Genomic DNA, 16,403 nt, shown 5'->3' on the forward strand with positions numbered 1-16,403 from the left:
TGCTTTTCCCTTTAACCTGTGCCAGCTATACATAATGCACTGAAAGTGTTTCCTTTGTGGTGCATTTTGATGTTGACTTAAGTAAAAAGTAAAAACACATTTCTATTTTCCACACTGCATTTTGTTTGTGAATAGTGAAAGTTCTAATCTATATTCATAGCTGCACACTTTAATAATTAATACAGTACGAAAAGTACAATACGAAATTCTCCATTGCCTCAAAATGTTTACACAAATCTCTAAATCTCAAGAACTGTAACTTGAAAACTGTATGAAGTCAGGTTTAAAATTAAGGCTTTATTTTATTAACATGGAAATTAATCTGTACAGTTCTCTAATTGCTCTTTAAGCTCTTCTTCTCTCTTCAGATATTTTTATTGTGAAGCACCAAACAAACAAACAAAACAACAAGAACAACACAAAACAAAACACACAACCAAGACACTGAACTAAAAAACTGAACTAAAACAGTATTTAGAGAGTGCTTCCTCCTATGACAAGACTTAATAACTCTATTAATAACTACCTCAAATGAAAAAGGCATTTACCAAAAATAATTTTCAGAATTTTAAAATATTTATAAAATATAGTGTAAAAGAAATAAGTAAGAAATAAATGAATGAATAAAATTAGCAATATAGAGTTTGCAGCCTTTAAAATAATTATCATAATGCTTTCTGTGAACAGTCTCATCAGTCCAGATGTTCCCAAAAAACTTTATCATATTTAATAGTTAAAAGATTTGAAACAGGATTATAAAAATGATGTCAGTCCAGAACTCCCTGTACTACTGGCATGGCAAAGGCCTATAGGTGATGCTAGAGGGCCCTAACTAAAGCATATAGTTAGGGCTGGACCAGGTGACCCTGAATCCTCCCTTAGTTATGCTGCAACAGATGTAGGCTGCCGGGGGATTCCCATGATGCATTGAGTTTTTCCTTTCCAGTCACCTTTCTCACTCACTATGTATTAATAGACCTCTCTGCATTGAATCATATCTGTTATTAACCTCTGTCTCTCGTCCACAGCATGTCTTTATCCTGTGTTCCTTCTCTCACCCCAACCGGTCGCAGCAGACGGCCGCCCCTCCCTGAGCCTGGTTCTGCCGGAGGTTTCTTCCTGTTAAAAGGGAGTTTTTCCTTCCCACTGTCGCCAAAGTGCTTGCCCATAGGGGGTCATATGATTGTTGGGTTTTTCTCTGTATCTATGAAGCGCCTTGAGGCGACTTTTGTTGTGATTTGGCGCTATATAAATAAAATTGAATTGAATTGAATTGAAAGATGGTTTCCTAACACATGATGAAAAGTAACAAGAGACAGTCGGTTGGTCTGTTAGTGTTAATTGGTGACCTTCCAGTGTGAAGCTGTGGAAAGAGATGAACCAATCCACAGGAAATCATGTTTACATATGATGAAATTGTATAAATTATTTAAAATATTTATGTAATAGTCAAGTCAAGTGGCTTTTATTGTCATTTCAACCGTGTACAGTGGTGCAGTACAGAGTGAAATGAAACAGCGGTCTCGGAGAAACCCTGATATGACACATAACAGACAAGCACAGGAGCAAAACTGCACATTGCACTCTAAGAAACTAAGAAAGAGTATTGTTCAAAAGTAACTTGGTGTCTGTTCGTGTGTGTGTGAGTTATTCAATGAAATTATGCTTTAAGACATGCCTTTGTTTTAATGTCAATATTTTATGTCATAAAATATTTCTCCCTCTGAAGGAGGGAGGATGTAATCCGTTTTTACTGATTAGAATCCACAGTTTTCAAGGTATTATTTCGATTTTGTGTGATGGTAGATACCAACAACTGATTGGCCCATTTAGGAGCATCAACAACACGTGGAACATTAGAAATGAGCAGAATTGTGCATTAAACCTGAACTGATTTCAATGCTGATGAATTGAACTACACTGTAAAGAAATGCCAGTTCATCTACTCTGCACCTTTTCTGTGACAAATCTTCTATTGTTAAATTAATATTTCAAATTATCAACCAGCATGCATTCTTTCCAAATATGGAATAACCAGTTTGTTTATGATAAGTGTTTAAGTTTATAACATCATAACATCAGTAGGAAGACATTTTTAAACACTATCTGAATTTATTTACAGAGTTTGTGCTGCCATCTTCAGGACAGAAATTGCCAAAGCACTTTAGAATATTATTTTTTTAATAAAATAAATACAATTTAGGCGCCAAATGCTCGTAGAAAACATTATTGCCCACCATCTTAAATCAGAGGCAGTGTCACCATGAACATACTGTGCTGAAGAAGAGATGCAGCACAATCTGTTGTTCAACTGACAACAGATTTCTGTCAAAAGGAAAACAATCTGTGCAGAGAATTATGTGTTTGAATGTTTATGTGTGTTGCCTCATGATAGCATCACACAGTTGCTGTTGATTTGTCAGCTGCTCATCCAAAAGTCCTTTTCTATCACACCCCAAAGGTGCTCTAGTGGACTGAGATCTGGTGACTGTGGGAGCCACTGGAGTACAGAATTCTTTCTTCCACACAGTCCTCATTCATTAAGTGCTTTACAAAACCGAACAGTTCAGCGCAGCTAGCCAAACAACAAAGAACCACTTACTGCTTAGGAAATAACGAATGAAACTGGACAGTTTTAACATAAAAATACCACAAAATTGATCCCCTTAGACGGAATTTTAGTTTTTGTGTCCTTATTGTCCCCTGAGTTATTGGTTCTGTTACTAGTTACTACTAGGGCTGGGTATCGTCACTGATTTCTAGAATCGATTCAATTCCGATTCACAAGGTCCCGAATCGATTCGATCCACGATTCGATTTAATTCGATTCGATTCGATTCACTTCGATTTGAATCTGGGAAATTTTGACAGTCAGAAATATTATAATTCAGATCAGTACATTTACATATTTTTGTATCTATAAAAAGGAAGCTGACACACGCAAGACTTTAACAGAGGTGTGAGCGTCACAGCAGAGGCCTTTGTGTCAAAGTAGCTGAAGATAAAACACAGAAAAACATGAAGGTGATTTTCCTGGCCTGGGATTTTATAAAAATATTCTGCAGTACATCAAAAATGAAAGAAAACCAATAATCAACACATGAACATTACCTCTGACGTTACAGCGGTTTTATTAGAGACACGGCTACGCGTTTTGCATTTTGCATAATTTTAAAAAGTTTAAATTTGTTCAGAAGCCTATTGAACGGCAGAAATTAGGTTTTCTTTTCGGAAGTATATAAAACGGAAAAAAAAAAAACGTCGGCCGACAGCGCTGTAAACAGCGGTAGACTTGTGCGTAACAAGCAAGCGAATAAAGCAGAAAACAGTACAGAGGGGGGGGGGGAGAGGGAGAGAGAGCGCGAGCACGCGCGCGAGAGAGCTGTGCATCGTGGTCGAAGCAAAACAGTAAAAGTCAGAGTGAATACATGACGATGTTTATGTGATGCATAGTTTGGATCTTCTTTTGCTGCTGGTTCGGTCAATATTGTTTGGAGAGACATCAAACTAACAGCTTTAGAATCAGCGCATAAAGGGCGTGAACACAAAGCGCGGACCCGCCGACAGATCAGAATCAGCGCGCTGTCGGCTTTCAGCCCCGACCGTGAGAAAGGCGACATCTAACTGATTCTGATCCGCGGGCTGCGCTGTGTGTTTAAGTCTTTGTGCAGAATCCGTGTTCCTGCTCTCATTTACTGTTTTAGCTGTTTGGTGGTTGTTGAAATTTTGTGAGATTTCACCAGAGATTCTGGCATTTCGGGCAAAATTAATTTATATTAAAAAATCGATTCAGGATTTTAATGAATCGATTTTACGTTATCCAAGCCAGAATCGATTTTAATCGATAAATCGATTATAAAAACCCACCCCTACTACGTAACGCTCCATACTGACAGAAGATGGTGCTAAACATCTTTTTAAATTATCAACTTTAAGCACTTATTTCTTAAATCCAGCTCACAGACAGTGTTACATATAAAAGCATGTCTCAGTGGTGTAAATTAGCTTTCATATGTTTAGTGTTTCATTTCCTCTTTAAACAACAAAAAAAATCAAATGAAGTTTAAATTTCAGTATCTTTGTTTGCATTTGTGAAACAATGTGTTGAACACTAAAGTAGAAAGTTTTTACTGTGAACAGACTTTTTTTTTTTTTTTTTTACAATTTATTTACAATTCATGCAAAAATGACTACTAATGTTCTTAAACATATTAATTCTGTTACCTGGGTTAATTGCCCTACAACACTTGTTTTATTGAAAGCTGTAGCTCTTACCACGGATGGGAATACACAATGAATTTATAAATGAATTAAAGAATGACTATTTTTATTTAAATAATTTCTTTAATTTCTGTAGCCAAACTTCTGTTCACATTAATAAGTATTTAAGTAGAATAAAGAATGATTTTGATGTACAACAAGCCTTTTTAGGCTCCATCTCATTAACATTAGCAAAATTATTTCAGAGAACATGGTGGTCTGTGTATTTATTACTTATTAAAAATAGCAATAAGCATATTTATTACTGCTGTCAGGGTAACATTTGGGGTCTTTAACCAGTCAAGTTCAGTTCTATAACATATAATAATTTACAACAATATTAATGTATTTTTCTTAATTTATTGAATATGATACCAGAATTAAGTCTTTCTTCCATTTAGCACAATCTGACCAGCTGTACCATGTAGCTTCAATATTTTAGATATAAATAATATCAAAACACAAAACACTGTCACTTTAAAGAAAGAATGACATTTTCCAGATTCCTGGGGGAAACGTCTGGTTTGATGACCAGTTTGTTCCAGCGTATTGCCCTCTTTTACCAACATCTGCAAATGTCCAGACAGGGAAGAATCCTTCTCTGAGATTGGTATAACAAATATACAAATCTGATATATAAAAAATCAGGAAAAATTTGCATGCTTTAAATACATTTCAGTCTTGTAATACCCCTTTACATGTACCTGATTTGTATTATATTTTAAGTTTTTTATAGAATTCAAATTGGCTAAACATTGTAGCACAGAGTGTTGCAGTGGATTAACTAAGAGGGTTAAATCAAAACCTGTAAACAGCTGATATACAGGTTTGCCAGTATGCAAAGTTTGTCAACCACTGCTGACTGTTTGTCTGTTTGGCAGCAAAATTATGTGAATAGTATATAAGATAAGATAACAGATAAGATAACTCTTTATTGTCATTGCACAGTCATACCTAGTACAACAGTACAAAGAAATTGGAAAGGCATTATTGAAGGAAGCAGTCTGGATGTAGTTTTGATACAGATTATTAAGAAAGAACAATCACAGCACTGTAAAAATGAATCATTTCCACACCAATTTGATCCAATCTAACGGATTTACTGCAATGTTACAAGGAAATACAGAATTTCATAATAAAGTATTCTGATTTTGATTCAGATTAACCTGTAGCAGGTTTTATAACTCAAGCCACTTTGTTAGGACTATATCTAGAATATTTAGAAACTGTTCAGTGTCAAATGTTAGCAAAATAAAAAAAACCCAACCTGGCTTGTCAAGAGTTCAGATTACAGTTCTTGTGATTTACACAGATTCACACACATTTAAAGAATAATGAAGAATTTGCATATTTAAAGAAAACGTATTTGAACACTTGTGAACTCTTTGACATTAACAAAATGTCATGTGAAAAAAGAGACAAGTTACTAAAGTGCAGAAGTATCAACATGAAACCTCCAATCAAAATATGATTTTTGCATCATTAACACCTTAGTGCTGTTATGCAGATACTTAACTTGTGTACCAAGTGTAAGAATGTTTACAAATTGAAATTGTGTTGTGAAAATTCTAATGCTAAGAAAGTTATTTTAGTCTTCGCACAGCACAATACAGGATAACTAAACAGAAAAGGTGAGTAAATAGTTTGATCCTTTCCAAAGACACAGATCTGAGATCAGAATTCTGTCCTCCTTAAACAAATTTGGTTTGAAAACATATTGAATATGGTATCATAAAAAATTTGAACTTAAAGAAAATTTTAACAATGTTTCTTACTAATAAATCTTACACAGTTGGAAAGCCTGTTTATTTTCCCCTCAGTGGTGCCACATTAGTAAGGAAAATGCGTTTGTGGGTTGAGCAGCAGAGGATGTGGGTTGTGTTCTGCAGTATTTGCATATTATATCTTTCTTGTTCAAATGAAAGTGTTCTTTACTTATTTGGTTTTAATCTTACAAATTCCAGTCATTCACTAAACATCAAGCCTGTTCCTCCATTTTTATTTTAGCTGCAGCTTCGGTGAAGCTGGCATGTGCTATGGTTTGGTTTGGTTTTCTGCTTTGTCCTGATGAAACTGATAGAAAATGTTATATGTTTGATGACCTGCTGTATAAAGTAGTGTTAATGTATCACGACAATTTGCCAATCTGTGGTTCTGTTTCTGTCCAGCAGCTGCAAACACATCTGTCCCAGGCTGAACTAGTGCCAGGGGTTAAAGGGCAGCAGGCTACACAGCTGATGCAGAGACAACATCTTTGATCCCTCAGATATGAATGCTCATAGATGCTGACCTTGGAGACAAAGTAAACATTAAAATTTTTTTTGTACAAATTGGGACTGTGAGCCAAACCCCCTGCCAACATGAAAATATAAATTTCTACTGTTAACACTCAGAGTGAGGCTGTTATGGTCATTAGGCAAAGCATTCCCAGACTGATTTGCATCTGTGAACATACCACCAACGTTATGTTTACATTGTCCGTGTAAGTAGCAGCACATGCAAATACTTTTCCATACCAGGAAATTTATCTAACAAGTAGAAGATGGGTGAATAATGAGGTATCGAGTAATATAATGTTATAGTTACAATTACTAAATTATAAATTTTGATCTAGTCTATAACTAATTTACAGTAATTCTTTTCAACAACTAAAACAAAACCAAATACATTGTAACAATCAGTAAATCATTAACAAGCTGCTGGGAAAAAAAGCCCCTCAACCTGTCAACCATTAAGCCCTGCTTTCTGCTCTGTGTCTACATTCAGTTCAGTCTTGATGCAACATTATTTAAAGCAAAATGCTTCTCACCTGTTCACATAATTTAATCGAGATTTTTTTGGGTTCTGATCTCAAACAAGTATAAAATATAAATCTTTTCAAAATCAACCTATAAACGTAGAAACACTGTTTGATTTGATGCTTCAGTGTCTAACATGTTGTGTTTCGTTGTTGATGCTGGTTTTATTTGTGTGTGTGTGTGTCCCCCCCCCCTTCCCTTAAAATCCTGTCCTGTTTTGTAGCTTTTGCAGGCACACTTGTAATCTGAAAGCACTGTTGGGCTCAACACATTTTGCTTTGATAACATGTTCTCTATAAATTCTCTACAGGCTCTTCTTGTTCATGTGTTTTTTGTTCTGTTTATTTATCTGTTTCTGTTTGTGTCATTTCACTTGTTACATTATATGTGTAGTATGACAATTGTCTAAGTGGACAGGAAGGAGAAAAAAAGAACAAGGGGAAAAATAAGGGACTACATAATAAAAGCATAGAGCACAAATAGAAAAATATAAGGAAAACCAAACATACAGCACCTGGAACACAAAAATATGAAAATAAACAGATCAACAAGATCAGCAGATGGAATATACATTTCTCCTGTTCAGAGTGAGGCTGTTATGTTCAGTAGGCAAAGCATTCCCAGAGTTGTACGTCTAATTTGCCTTTGTCAAGAAATTGTGTTCATGTTTTGTGTTCAGAGATACTTTTCTGCATGGCTTGGTTCTAATGAGTGGATATTTGAGTTACTGTTGCCTACTCTCAGCAGGCAAAGCATTGCCATTTATTCCGAACCTCACGTTTCATGAAGCATTATTTAAAGCAAAAATGAATCGGGTTCTATCCTCAAGCAAGTATAAAATATAAACTTTTCTAAATCAACCTATCAAGACAGAAGCTCAATAACAGCTGGCATTTTAAATTAAAATTGCACACATTTCATGTCTCACAGCTGGTTGAGTGCTGTGGAGTTCAGGGACCACAGAGGAAAATGGTACAAAGAAAATATAATATTTCATTAAAATAAAGGATTTTTAAAAATGTTCAGGTGGAATGTTTTTTTATTCTTGTTATTCTTGGCTGGTGAACTTTAAGCCACCTATATAGCAGTTTCTAAATCCCTCCCCAGGTGTCTCAGCCCCCACTCACACCTTCACCCATGTCACCCAATAACTCACATAATAGCATGAAGGAGCAATGTTTCACTAAGAATCCAAACCTGCTTATAAAACTAGTAACTACTTTGATTGGTGCACATTAAATACAAAGTTCAACTTTGATGTATTTAACTATAACATTGTCTTTTAAATACCAGTGGGTTTTCTTACCACATTATTAAGAATTTTTCCTCTCAATTTCAGTCTTTTCCCTTTTTTGACACTTATTTTCAGTCTTAGCTCTGTCACTGTGGAAAGGTGTGAAGGATAATGATAAAGTACACAGCTCAGTGAAAGTGGAACTGAGTTTCATGTTTTTGATGTTTTTCCTTTCAGAGCCCTTCAACCTGATTAAAGAAAACATGACATGGGCAGACGCCCTGTACCACTGCAGAGAGGAACACATGGATCTGGTTTCCATCCTCGATGAAGAGACTCAGGGCTGGGTTGGGTTGGAGGCTCAGAAGGCTGACACTCCCTTTGTCTGGCTGGGTCTTTACTACACCTGTGGCTTCAGCTTCTGGATCTGGGTCAATGATCAGTGTGTATTTTTTGATCAGTGGGCTCCAGACAAGACAAGAACAGCAGTCTGTTGCATAAGTAGATTCATTTGTCAATTACCCTCAGCACGTCATCACGTCTCCTGGTGGGTGGTGTGGAGACTTAACTTTGTGACTAACTCAAGAATGAGGTGACATAGGCTTTTTAAAATTGATGCCATAGGTGCATTAACTTGGAGGCTGAGGGGTAGCGCTGGCAGCCGCCAGAGTGGTGTAACGTTTCCGTCAGGTTTACAGATATTCAGTGATTGCATCTGAGTCAAATTAAAATGATGTAGCATCATCAGTGTATTTTTGCCTTAATTTCATTGGATGAATATGCAATTTGAGCACAGAGGCAAATACTTATCAAAAGTGGTCAACTGTTTAGATGGGAGGGCACAATGGAGACTCACTTTTATATTTTACAGCGTCTGTCTGGGCCGCATGTTTGACACCACGATATAAATTCTTCTTTATATGCAGGGAGCTGAGGGGTTACTGCGTCATCAGCCGGAACCTTTCTGTCCGGAAGTGAAGTCGTCGGGCTGTTTAACCAAGCGCACAGTAGTTGCTGTATGGGCAGCCTGTATTTGTGGAGTAAATTGTATGTATTTAGCTCCAGATGGAGATATTAGGAAGCACGTTTGACGACTCGGTGTTTTCGGAGGTCAGAGACCGAGTGTGTGTGTCTCTGTCTTCTTACAGCGCTAAACTGTGTGAGCCAGAGGTGAGAGTCTTACACAGAGACGTTACTACATGAAGATAGACATGAAGGTTGTTTAGATTATCCTTCGTGGTGAACACGAACACTGAGCGTTATGTACAGAACAAACACGGAGCTAAAAGACTAAAGTGCGAATTTCTATTGTAACGTTTACGATCTGACATGTAGCTCATACAGGAGAATAACTGTAACTATGGTTCGTCATGTTAAAGCGTTTGTGTCAAATTAGGCTGGTGATTACAGACACTCAGTTTTAAACACACAAATTAAAGGAAATGAAATTCGTGCTTCTAAATAAGTGCCAAAATAAGTACCCTGTGGCATTTCTAGAGGCCAGACGTCTCCCATGTTATTGTACTTGGCTGAGTCTGTCACATGTTTCGTTTACATGGAGAGAAACGAGCAGACAAATCGGATATCCCATCTCTGAATTAAGTGCAAGATTTTAATATTGCTCCTCTCTGATATTTGTGCTGCTCGCTGTAAGTTAAATTGCATTATTATTATGCTGACGTTTAAACATAGATGAAGCTGAGTAGTTGCTGCATCAGGGCAAAAGTAGAGACATGTACTTCACTGGCAGTGACTGACTGAGCAGCATCCTCTAACAGCTTTGTGCTGTGTAGTAAAGTTGTTCCTCTCTGCAGTGGTTTTGTGACAGTGCTGCTCTGGATACTGAAGATTCTCTGGAGAAGCAGAAAGTCTACAAGTTCAGAGGTGACCTGGCTGTGAGACAAGGAAACTATCAGGTACTGTCATTCAATTTAGTCTGTGCTCTCTTACATCAAACACTTCCTCAGAAAGTTTCACTGGGACAAGGAGGCCTATTGAAGCAGGTATTTCTATAGCTGATAAACCTCCTGTACAGCTGATGCAAACTAACAGGCACATAAAAAAAAAAAAAGTCCACTCATAACCATCACTTTGTTGCTTTATCAACAGCATCAGTATTTGAATATTTCTGTAAGACTGTTGTAAAGTTATGAACAAACAAGACTAGTTAGATCATTTTCATATTTCCAGCCCAATAAGTCACCTCAGAAAACAGCAATTTTTATAGTCCCATTTCACACAGCCAAAGAGCACAGATGTAGTCCGCAGTGGTTTACACAGCAGCAACATTTCCAGACAGCATGGAAAAGATTTCCTAAAATATTGAGAAGTAATTTCTGTTTCAGTGAAATAATAAAACCTACAGAAGCTGTTTAAGCGTTGGACCAAATCGCACTCTGGGTTTGACTCTTCCTGTTGTTGTTGCTGCCACTCTCACTTTTCCACCTTAGCATTTGTAACGTTTTAGAAGTCTTGTTTGGTTTCTTTTTGTTTGGTGTGTGTGGGTCAGAAAGCCTTGGAGGCATACAGCAGCTGCCTGCAGTGGATCGCTGACAACAACCTGACCATTAGACGAGATGTAGTGGAGGGGATGGCCCGATGCTGCACCAGACTGGGACAGAGAGACAGAGCGCTGGAGTTGGCCCAGTTACTGGTAATTCTTTACCTGACTGGGTTTTCCATGAGGAACAGTCAGAGTGAATACTGTCAGCTATCATGTGACCATCCTGTGACTTTTTATACGCTTTTTAAAAATCTGTCTTCCTTAACAGTGACCCTGTCTGCACTATAAACTCTGAACACTGAGGGTGTATTCCAAAAGTCCCTCCTATCTCCTTCTTCTAACCTCTTTTCCTCTTTTTTTGATGAAAACATCATTGAGGTCAAGGAAAAGTGGGTAGGATCATTGAAAAGCATTTAGGAAAAGAGAAGAGCTGTGCGATGAGAATTGGAACAACCTTACACTAGTCGGATGACGGATGTTGAAACTAACTCGTGCAGATGGACTACAGAATACAGAATCTTATTTCACCACAATGTGTTTTAACCTCACTCTGCTTGTCATTAAATGATAACAGCCTGTGAGAAATATCTCTTTGGAAATTATAAAGAAGGAACATTTAGGGCCAAATTTATTAACGTCCTGTAGCACCACTAGGCCTTCTTTTGACATTTTAGGTTTATATGGTGGAACAGTTTGTAATATTATAAAGAGACTAATCTCTGCTGCTTTTGGCAGAATGCTGGTTTTTACTGAAGTGAACTCACTGCATCTTTGTAAATAAATTATAGTTCATTGTGAGTATCACCCTGCAATTGCGGCATCACAATAATTCGCTCCACTTAGTAAAACTGTCCCATAGCCTATAAAATTAAACCCATCTTTTTGTCTTATATTAACCAGCTGTGATCCAGTGGAACATACTTCTTTTTCCTATTTTAGGATTTCTGTTACTGCAATAAAATTCCATCCCTCCCTCCCTTATACCAGCTGACCTGAAGTAAAAATAAATTTAAGACAATCCGAAAGTCTTCAGTACAGCAAAGGATGAGCTCATAATCTTTACAGAGCTTATATAAATCCATGTCCTTCATGCCATAATCTAAAGAGTCACTTTTCTCACTTAGGACCTTAATAAGCAAAATGGACTATTGGAACGCACCCAGAGTTTGTCCTCAGAGGCTAAAAGCCTGCAGACCAGATTTAGTGTGAACTGGTTTAACTCTAATCCGGACCTGAGTAGTAATATGTACGTGATCTCTCTACAGAGCAAAGACGCCTCCAACACCTGTCACCTAACCAGCCTCCTGCTGCTCAAGGTCAGCTTGAAAAAAACACACACACACACACACACACACCCACCCACCCACCAACCAACCGGTGATCTAGATTCACCAGTTTAGTTTCCACTACTTGAGAGAGAACTCACCCCGACACGGGCAGAACATGTGAACTCCACACAAAGGCCCCAACCAGATGATGGATTCAAACCCACGACCTTCATGCTGTGAGGCAACAGTGCTACCCACTGGAAAAAATAAATGTTTGGAAGTGATTAATACTGCTTTTTTTCATTTTATTATTGATTGAATTTTAGAAATTATTACAAATGAGTAACTTAAATATTGAAGAATCAGTTCCACTGTGTTGCTCCCAGTATTCCTAACACAGACAGCCTTTTCACCCTTTTCTTGCTCACACTCCCAATTATTCTGTACAAGTCTAATGTTTGCTTTTTCTCCAAGGTCAGCATCTATGAGCAGTTTGGAGCTGTAGGATCAAAGATGTCGTCTCTGCAGCAGCTGTGTAGCCTGCTGCCCTTTAACCCCTGGCACTGGTTCAGCCTGGGACAGATGTGTTTGCAGCTGCTGGACAGAAACAGAACCACAGGTAGTGTTTGTTTAACTTCCTTCTTCAAGTGTATTGCTATGTTAAATGAACTCTGTTGTACTTTTTACAGCAGGTTATCAAAGATATAACATTTTCCCTTTGCTGTATTTGTGTTTTTCAAAGAATCCTCCTCCTCTGAGAGCTGCAAATCAACAGATGAGCAGGAGGACAGAGAGGGGCATCAGGAGGAGACTGCAGAACTCAGGGAGGACAGAGTCTGGCTCAAAGCTTGCACTTGTTTCATCCGGACAAGGTACAACATGTGACTGTGACCCCTGTATTTACATTCTGTATGTTCACATAAGCCAAAACACATGCCAGCTTCACAGAAGCACCAGCTAAAAATATTCAGACAAATTGTATTAGTTAAAGTTTTCTTGAAAGACAAGCTGGGCTGATGTTTGGTGAATGACTGGAGTTTGTGAGATTAAAATAAGTAAAAAAAAATCGTTTGAACATAAAGAAGTAATGTGCCCTAGCCTCACTTATTTTAAAAGCCATCACACTGAAAGAAATCGTCAGCTTTGATCAGGTGTCTCAAACTTACACGAGCTGTGCCAGACACGTGGCAGCACTTCTGCTATAATTTTGTTCGTATTTAACAAAATAAAAATGCAAACATAAGTGTTCACATTAGTTTTTTTGACTGCTAGTGAAAATTATTTTCTTTACAAATAACTCTCCTACTGAACTAACACAGCCAATCCCTCAGCATGTTTGTCTTCTCTGCTCATATTGCCTTCATAATAAATCATTTTTTGCTTTTTAAAGAACTTATTTTAACATTGCACTCAACAACAAACAAATCCTTCCTAACAAAAAAAGTAACTTCAAGGGCCAAATTTCATTATAGTTCTTCATGCCAAAATACAGGCCGCAAGTGCCCCCCTGGCCTTGAATATAATAAGATATACAGTTCTTATCCTAACAGTGAGCAAGTTGCTGGATTACAGTATCCAAAACAGTTAAGACATAACTCTTATTAAATAAAATATATACAATATGACAACACAAAATAGGTCAAAAAGGTGACACTTACACTAAATAACAACATTAGTGAAGTAGAAAATAAAAATGAATGAAAACCTAAATTTAATACAATACAGAGCTTAATATGTAAGATGGTAACAAATAAATGCAGTTATTGTGGTGTGAAGTGGAGCTGAAACAGGTGACTGTCCAATAAGTGGTGCAGAGTGTTGTATGGATCCTTTAATTATCCACGGCCACAGTCTTTTGGATGATGTCTGTGCCAGCTGTCAAAGGTTTAGGCATAAAAAAGACCAAGTATAGACCAATAATACAGGGTATAATATTAGATATAAGAGTACTCACATTGTCTTGCTGCCTCCTACAGACTCCTGTTGAGAATCCTACGACAGCAGCAGTCCTCCTTTGTGCTTCAGCGTAGTGAAAGAGTCCTACAGATGACAGAAGAGGCGTTACAGCGGCTAAACCCCAAACAAGAAACCCTGCAGGCTCTCACTGAGGTGAGAAACCTTCTTGCACACATACTCTGAAACCAGTTTTTATAGTCCCACGATTCTGGTCGGAGGGGTTTTCACACACCAGACTTGCTCCTGTTGAGTTCGTCAAGATCCTGATTGGGTGTCAGTGGAGGTGGATAACATAAGCTTCTGCTAAATGTTGACTGGTTGACAAGTGGGCTTGATTAACGAAAGTGGTGACAGTGGATTTACAGGAATATGGAGAAGTTCCAAGACAAAAAAATGGCATGAAAAGCAAAGATAGTGGCTGTAGTGGACAGCTCATTGTTTTTAAGACTCTGGTTTACTTCAGCTCTTTGTACACGGTTGGCTGGTGGACCAACAACAGCACGAGCATCAATGGCCCACAGACCGTTTGTACCACATACTTTAAATGCTGCTTCCATCTGGCAGCTTGGCTCTCTGCAGGTAGACGGGACATGCCGTCTAGCTGGACTACAAGACCTGCTTGAGGAGGCTTAAATTCCAGGCAGTTTGGGTTAAATTGGCTCATTTTTACACACCAACATTATCTCTCTTTGGTCTTCCAGGTGATGTCAGAGGACCTGATCCCAGAGAAGATGAGGGAGGACTACCAGGATGGGGAGAGCCTGACCAGTGTCTCTTTGCACAGCTTCAGACAGCGCTGGTGGAACAAGATCTTACTGACAGGCGTGTTAGAGACTGATGGGCAGCAGCATGAAACACAATATCCTCATGCTGCAGTGTTGACTGTTTACAAAGGTGAACACAGACAGGAAGGAAGTGAAGAACCAGCTGAAGATGGTTCAGACAAGCAGCACAGTGAATGTGGTCGTCATTAAGCCTACAGACTGAACCTTCACTATTTGATCCACTTCACGGTGATAAATATACGGCAGTGCCTCTGATCTGTATCAAACCATGAAACAAGTGAATTATTTTAACTGCTTCATTTTGTGCTTAACATGTTTAAAATGTGTAACATCTCCACCAAAAAGGTGATGTTTTATAACAGTTTTATGTTGTTAACAATCCATTAAAATGTGGCTTACATCCATCAACATCTTCAAGGTCAACTTCATGATTTATTGGTTGAAAACTGACAAAAACTGTGAGACTGTGATTCCTACAAATGTGGTGTATACTGTCAGCATATAGAAAGTAGCACGAAAGGATTTAAAATATCTTCGACTGACAGAATTGATAGCTCTGCATGTATATAGCATTGTTATCTAAAACTGTGTTTTTTACTTATATTGTTTGTACTAATAACATATAGATATATAGAGAATGATATATGGTGATTTTAAATATCTTGTTACTTTAGACCTCTGAACTTTCCTTCAAGACCAACGAAGGTCAGACTTTCATAAAATGTCGTTTAAAAACAACAAAAAAAACAAATCTTAAATTGATCCTGCTTTTGTTTGTACTGAAAACATTTAGGGAATGATAAAGGTATATGGGGATTCTAAATATCACATCATAGTTTGCATCCAAATATCATGTAACATTTGACCTCACTTCACTTCTGCCTGTCTCTGAGGCTGACCCCAGAATGCATTTAAATGCATTATATCCTACATAATGTTTGTGTAATCATAGTAAACATCTGTCATTTTACTGCACTACAAACTTCTTAAAGTACTTTTAAACTTAACAAAGCAAAGATTGTTTTGGTTCCAATTATACATATCAGTAAAATAGTTAGCATCATGTGGAGATATAACAATTTAATTAACCCATTCCAGGACCTTGAAAAGTGTAGAGCGTTAAACATTTATGAAAGCTCTTACTAAATCAGGCACTGTGACCACTGCTGCAGTGCAAAATGAACAACTCTGATAGGACTATGAGTATTTGTAGTTATGTTCCTGCTCGAGCAGGATCAGTGAGTCTGTTTAAAATCAAGCAGCTGACATGATAATGGAACAGCAGCATATCTACAGGAGGACATAAGTCTGAGATCTGCATCCAGCTTTGGAGAGGTAAGACACTCTGTTGACGGGATACAACTATTTATAATTACCTTTTCTGTTTAGTCTTTCTGTATTGTGCTGGACAAATCCACTTTTCTTCAGGTATAATTCAAATAAAAGCTAATCTTTTGCTGTAATCAGATAAATCACAATTTGATATTAATTATGCCTTTTAAAGCATGCAAGCTTTTTCTGACTTGTTTTACCTTCAATCATTTCAGGTGACACAACAGAAGCTAACAGAAAGAGTAAGGCGGGTAGTGGGATTACATC

At 37.6% G+C, this 16,403-nt stretch overlaps 1 protein-coding gene across 1 annotated transcript; it reads left to right on the plus strand.

The window, feature by feature from the left end:
* Positions 1 to 9,277: 9,277 nt before the first annotated feature.
* Positions 9,278 to 15,566, plus strand: c11h8orf76 (chromosome 11 C8orf76 homolog). The gene is made up of 8 exons (XM_087848090.1): positions 9,278 to 9,462; positions 10,107 to 10,208; positions 10,802 to 10,945; positions 12,061 to 12,111; positions 12,538 to 12,682; positions 12,806 to 12,935; positions 14,040 to 14,172; positions 14,721 to 15,566. The coding sequence occupies exons 1-8, from the start codon at positions 9,358 to 9,360 to the stop codon at positions 14,991 to 14,993; spliced, it is 1,083 nt and encodes a 360-aa protein (XP_087704216.1). The 5' UTR covers positions 9,278 to 9,357; the 3' UTR covers positions 14,994 to 15,566.
* The last annotated feature ends 837 nt before the right edge of the window (positions 15,567 to 16,403 follow it).

The sequence above is a fragment of the Neolamprologus brichardi genome, chromosome 11 (genome assembly GCF_056152115.1).
Source record: "Neolamprologus brichardi isolate AB-2024 chromosome 11, ASM5615211v1, whole genome shotgun sequence".
Lineage (NCBI taxonomy): Eukaryota > Metazoa > Chordata > Actinopteri > Cichliformes > Cichlidae > Neolamprologus > Neolamprologus brichardi.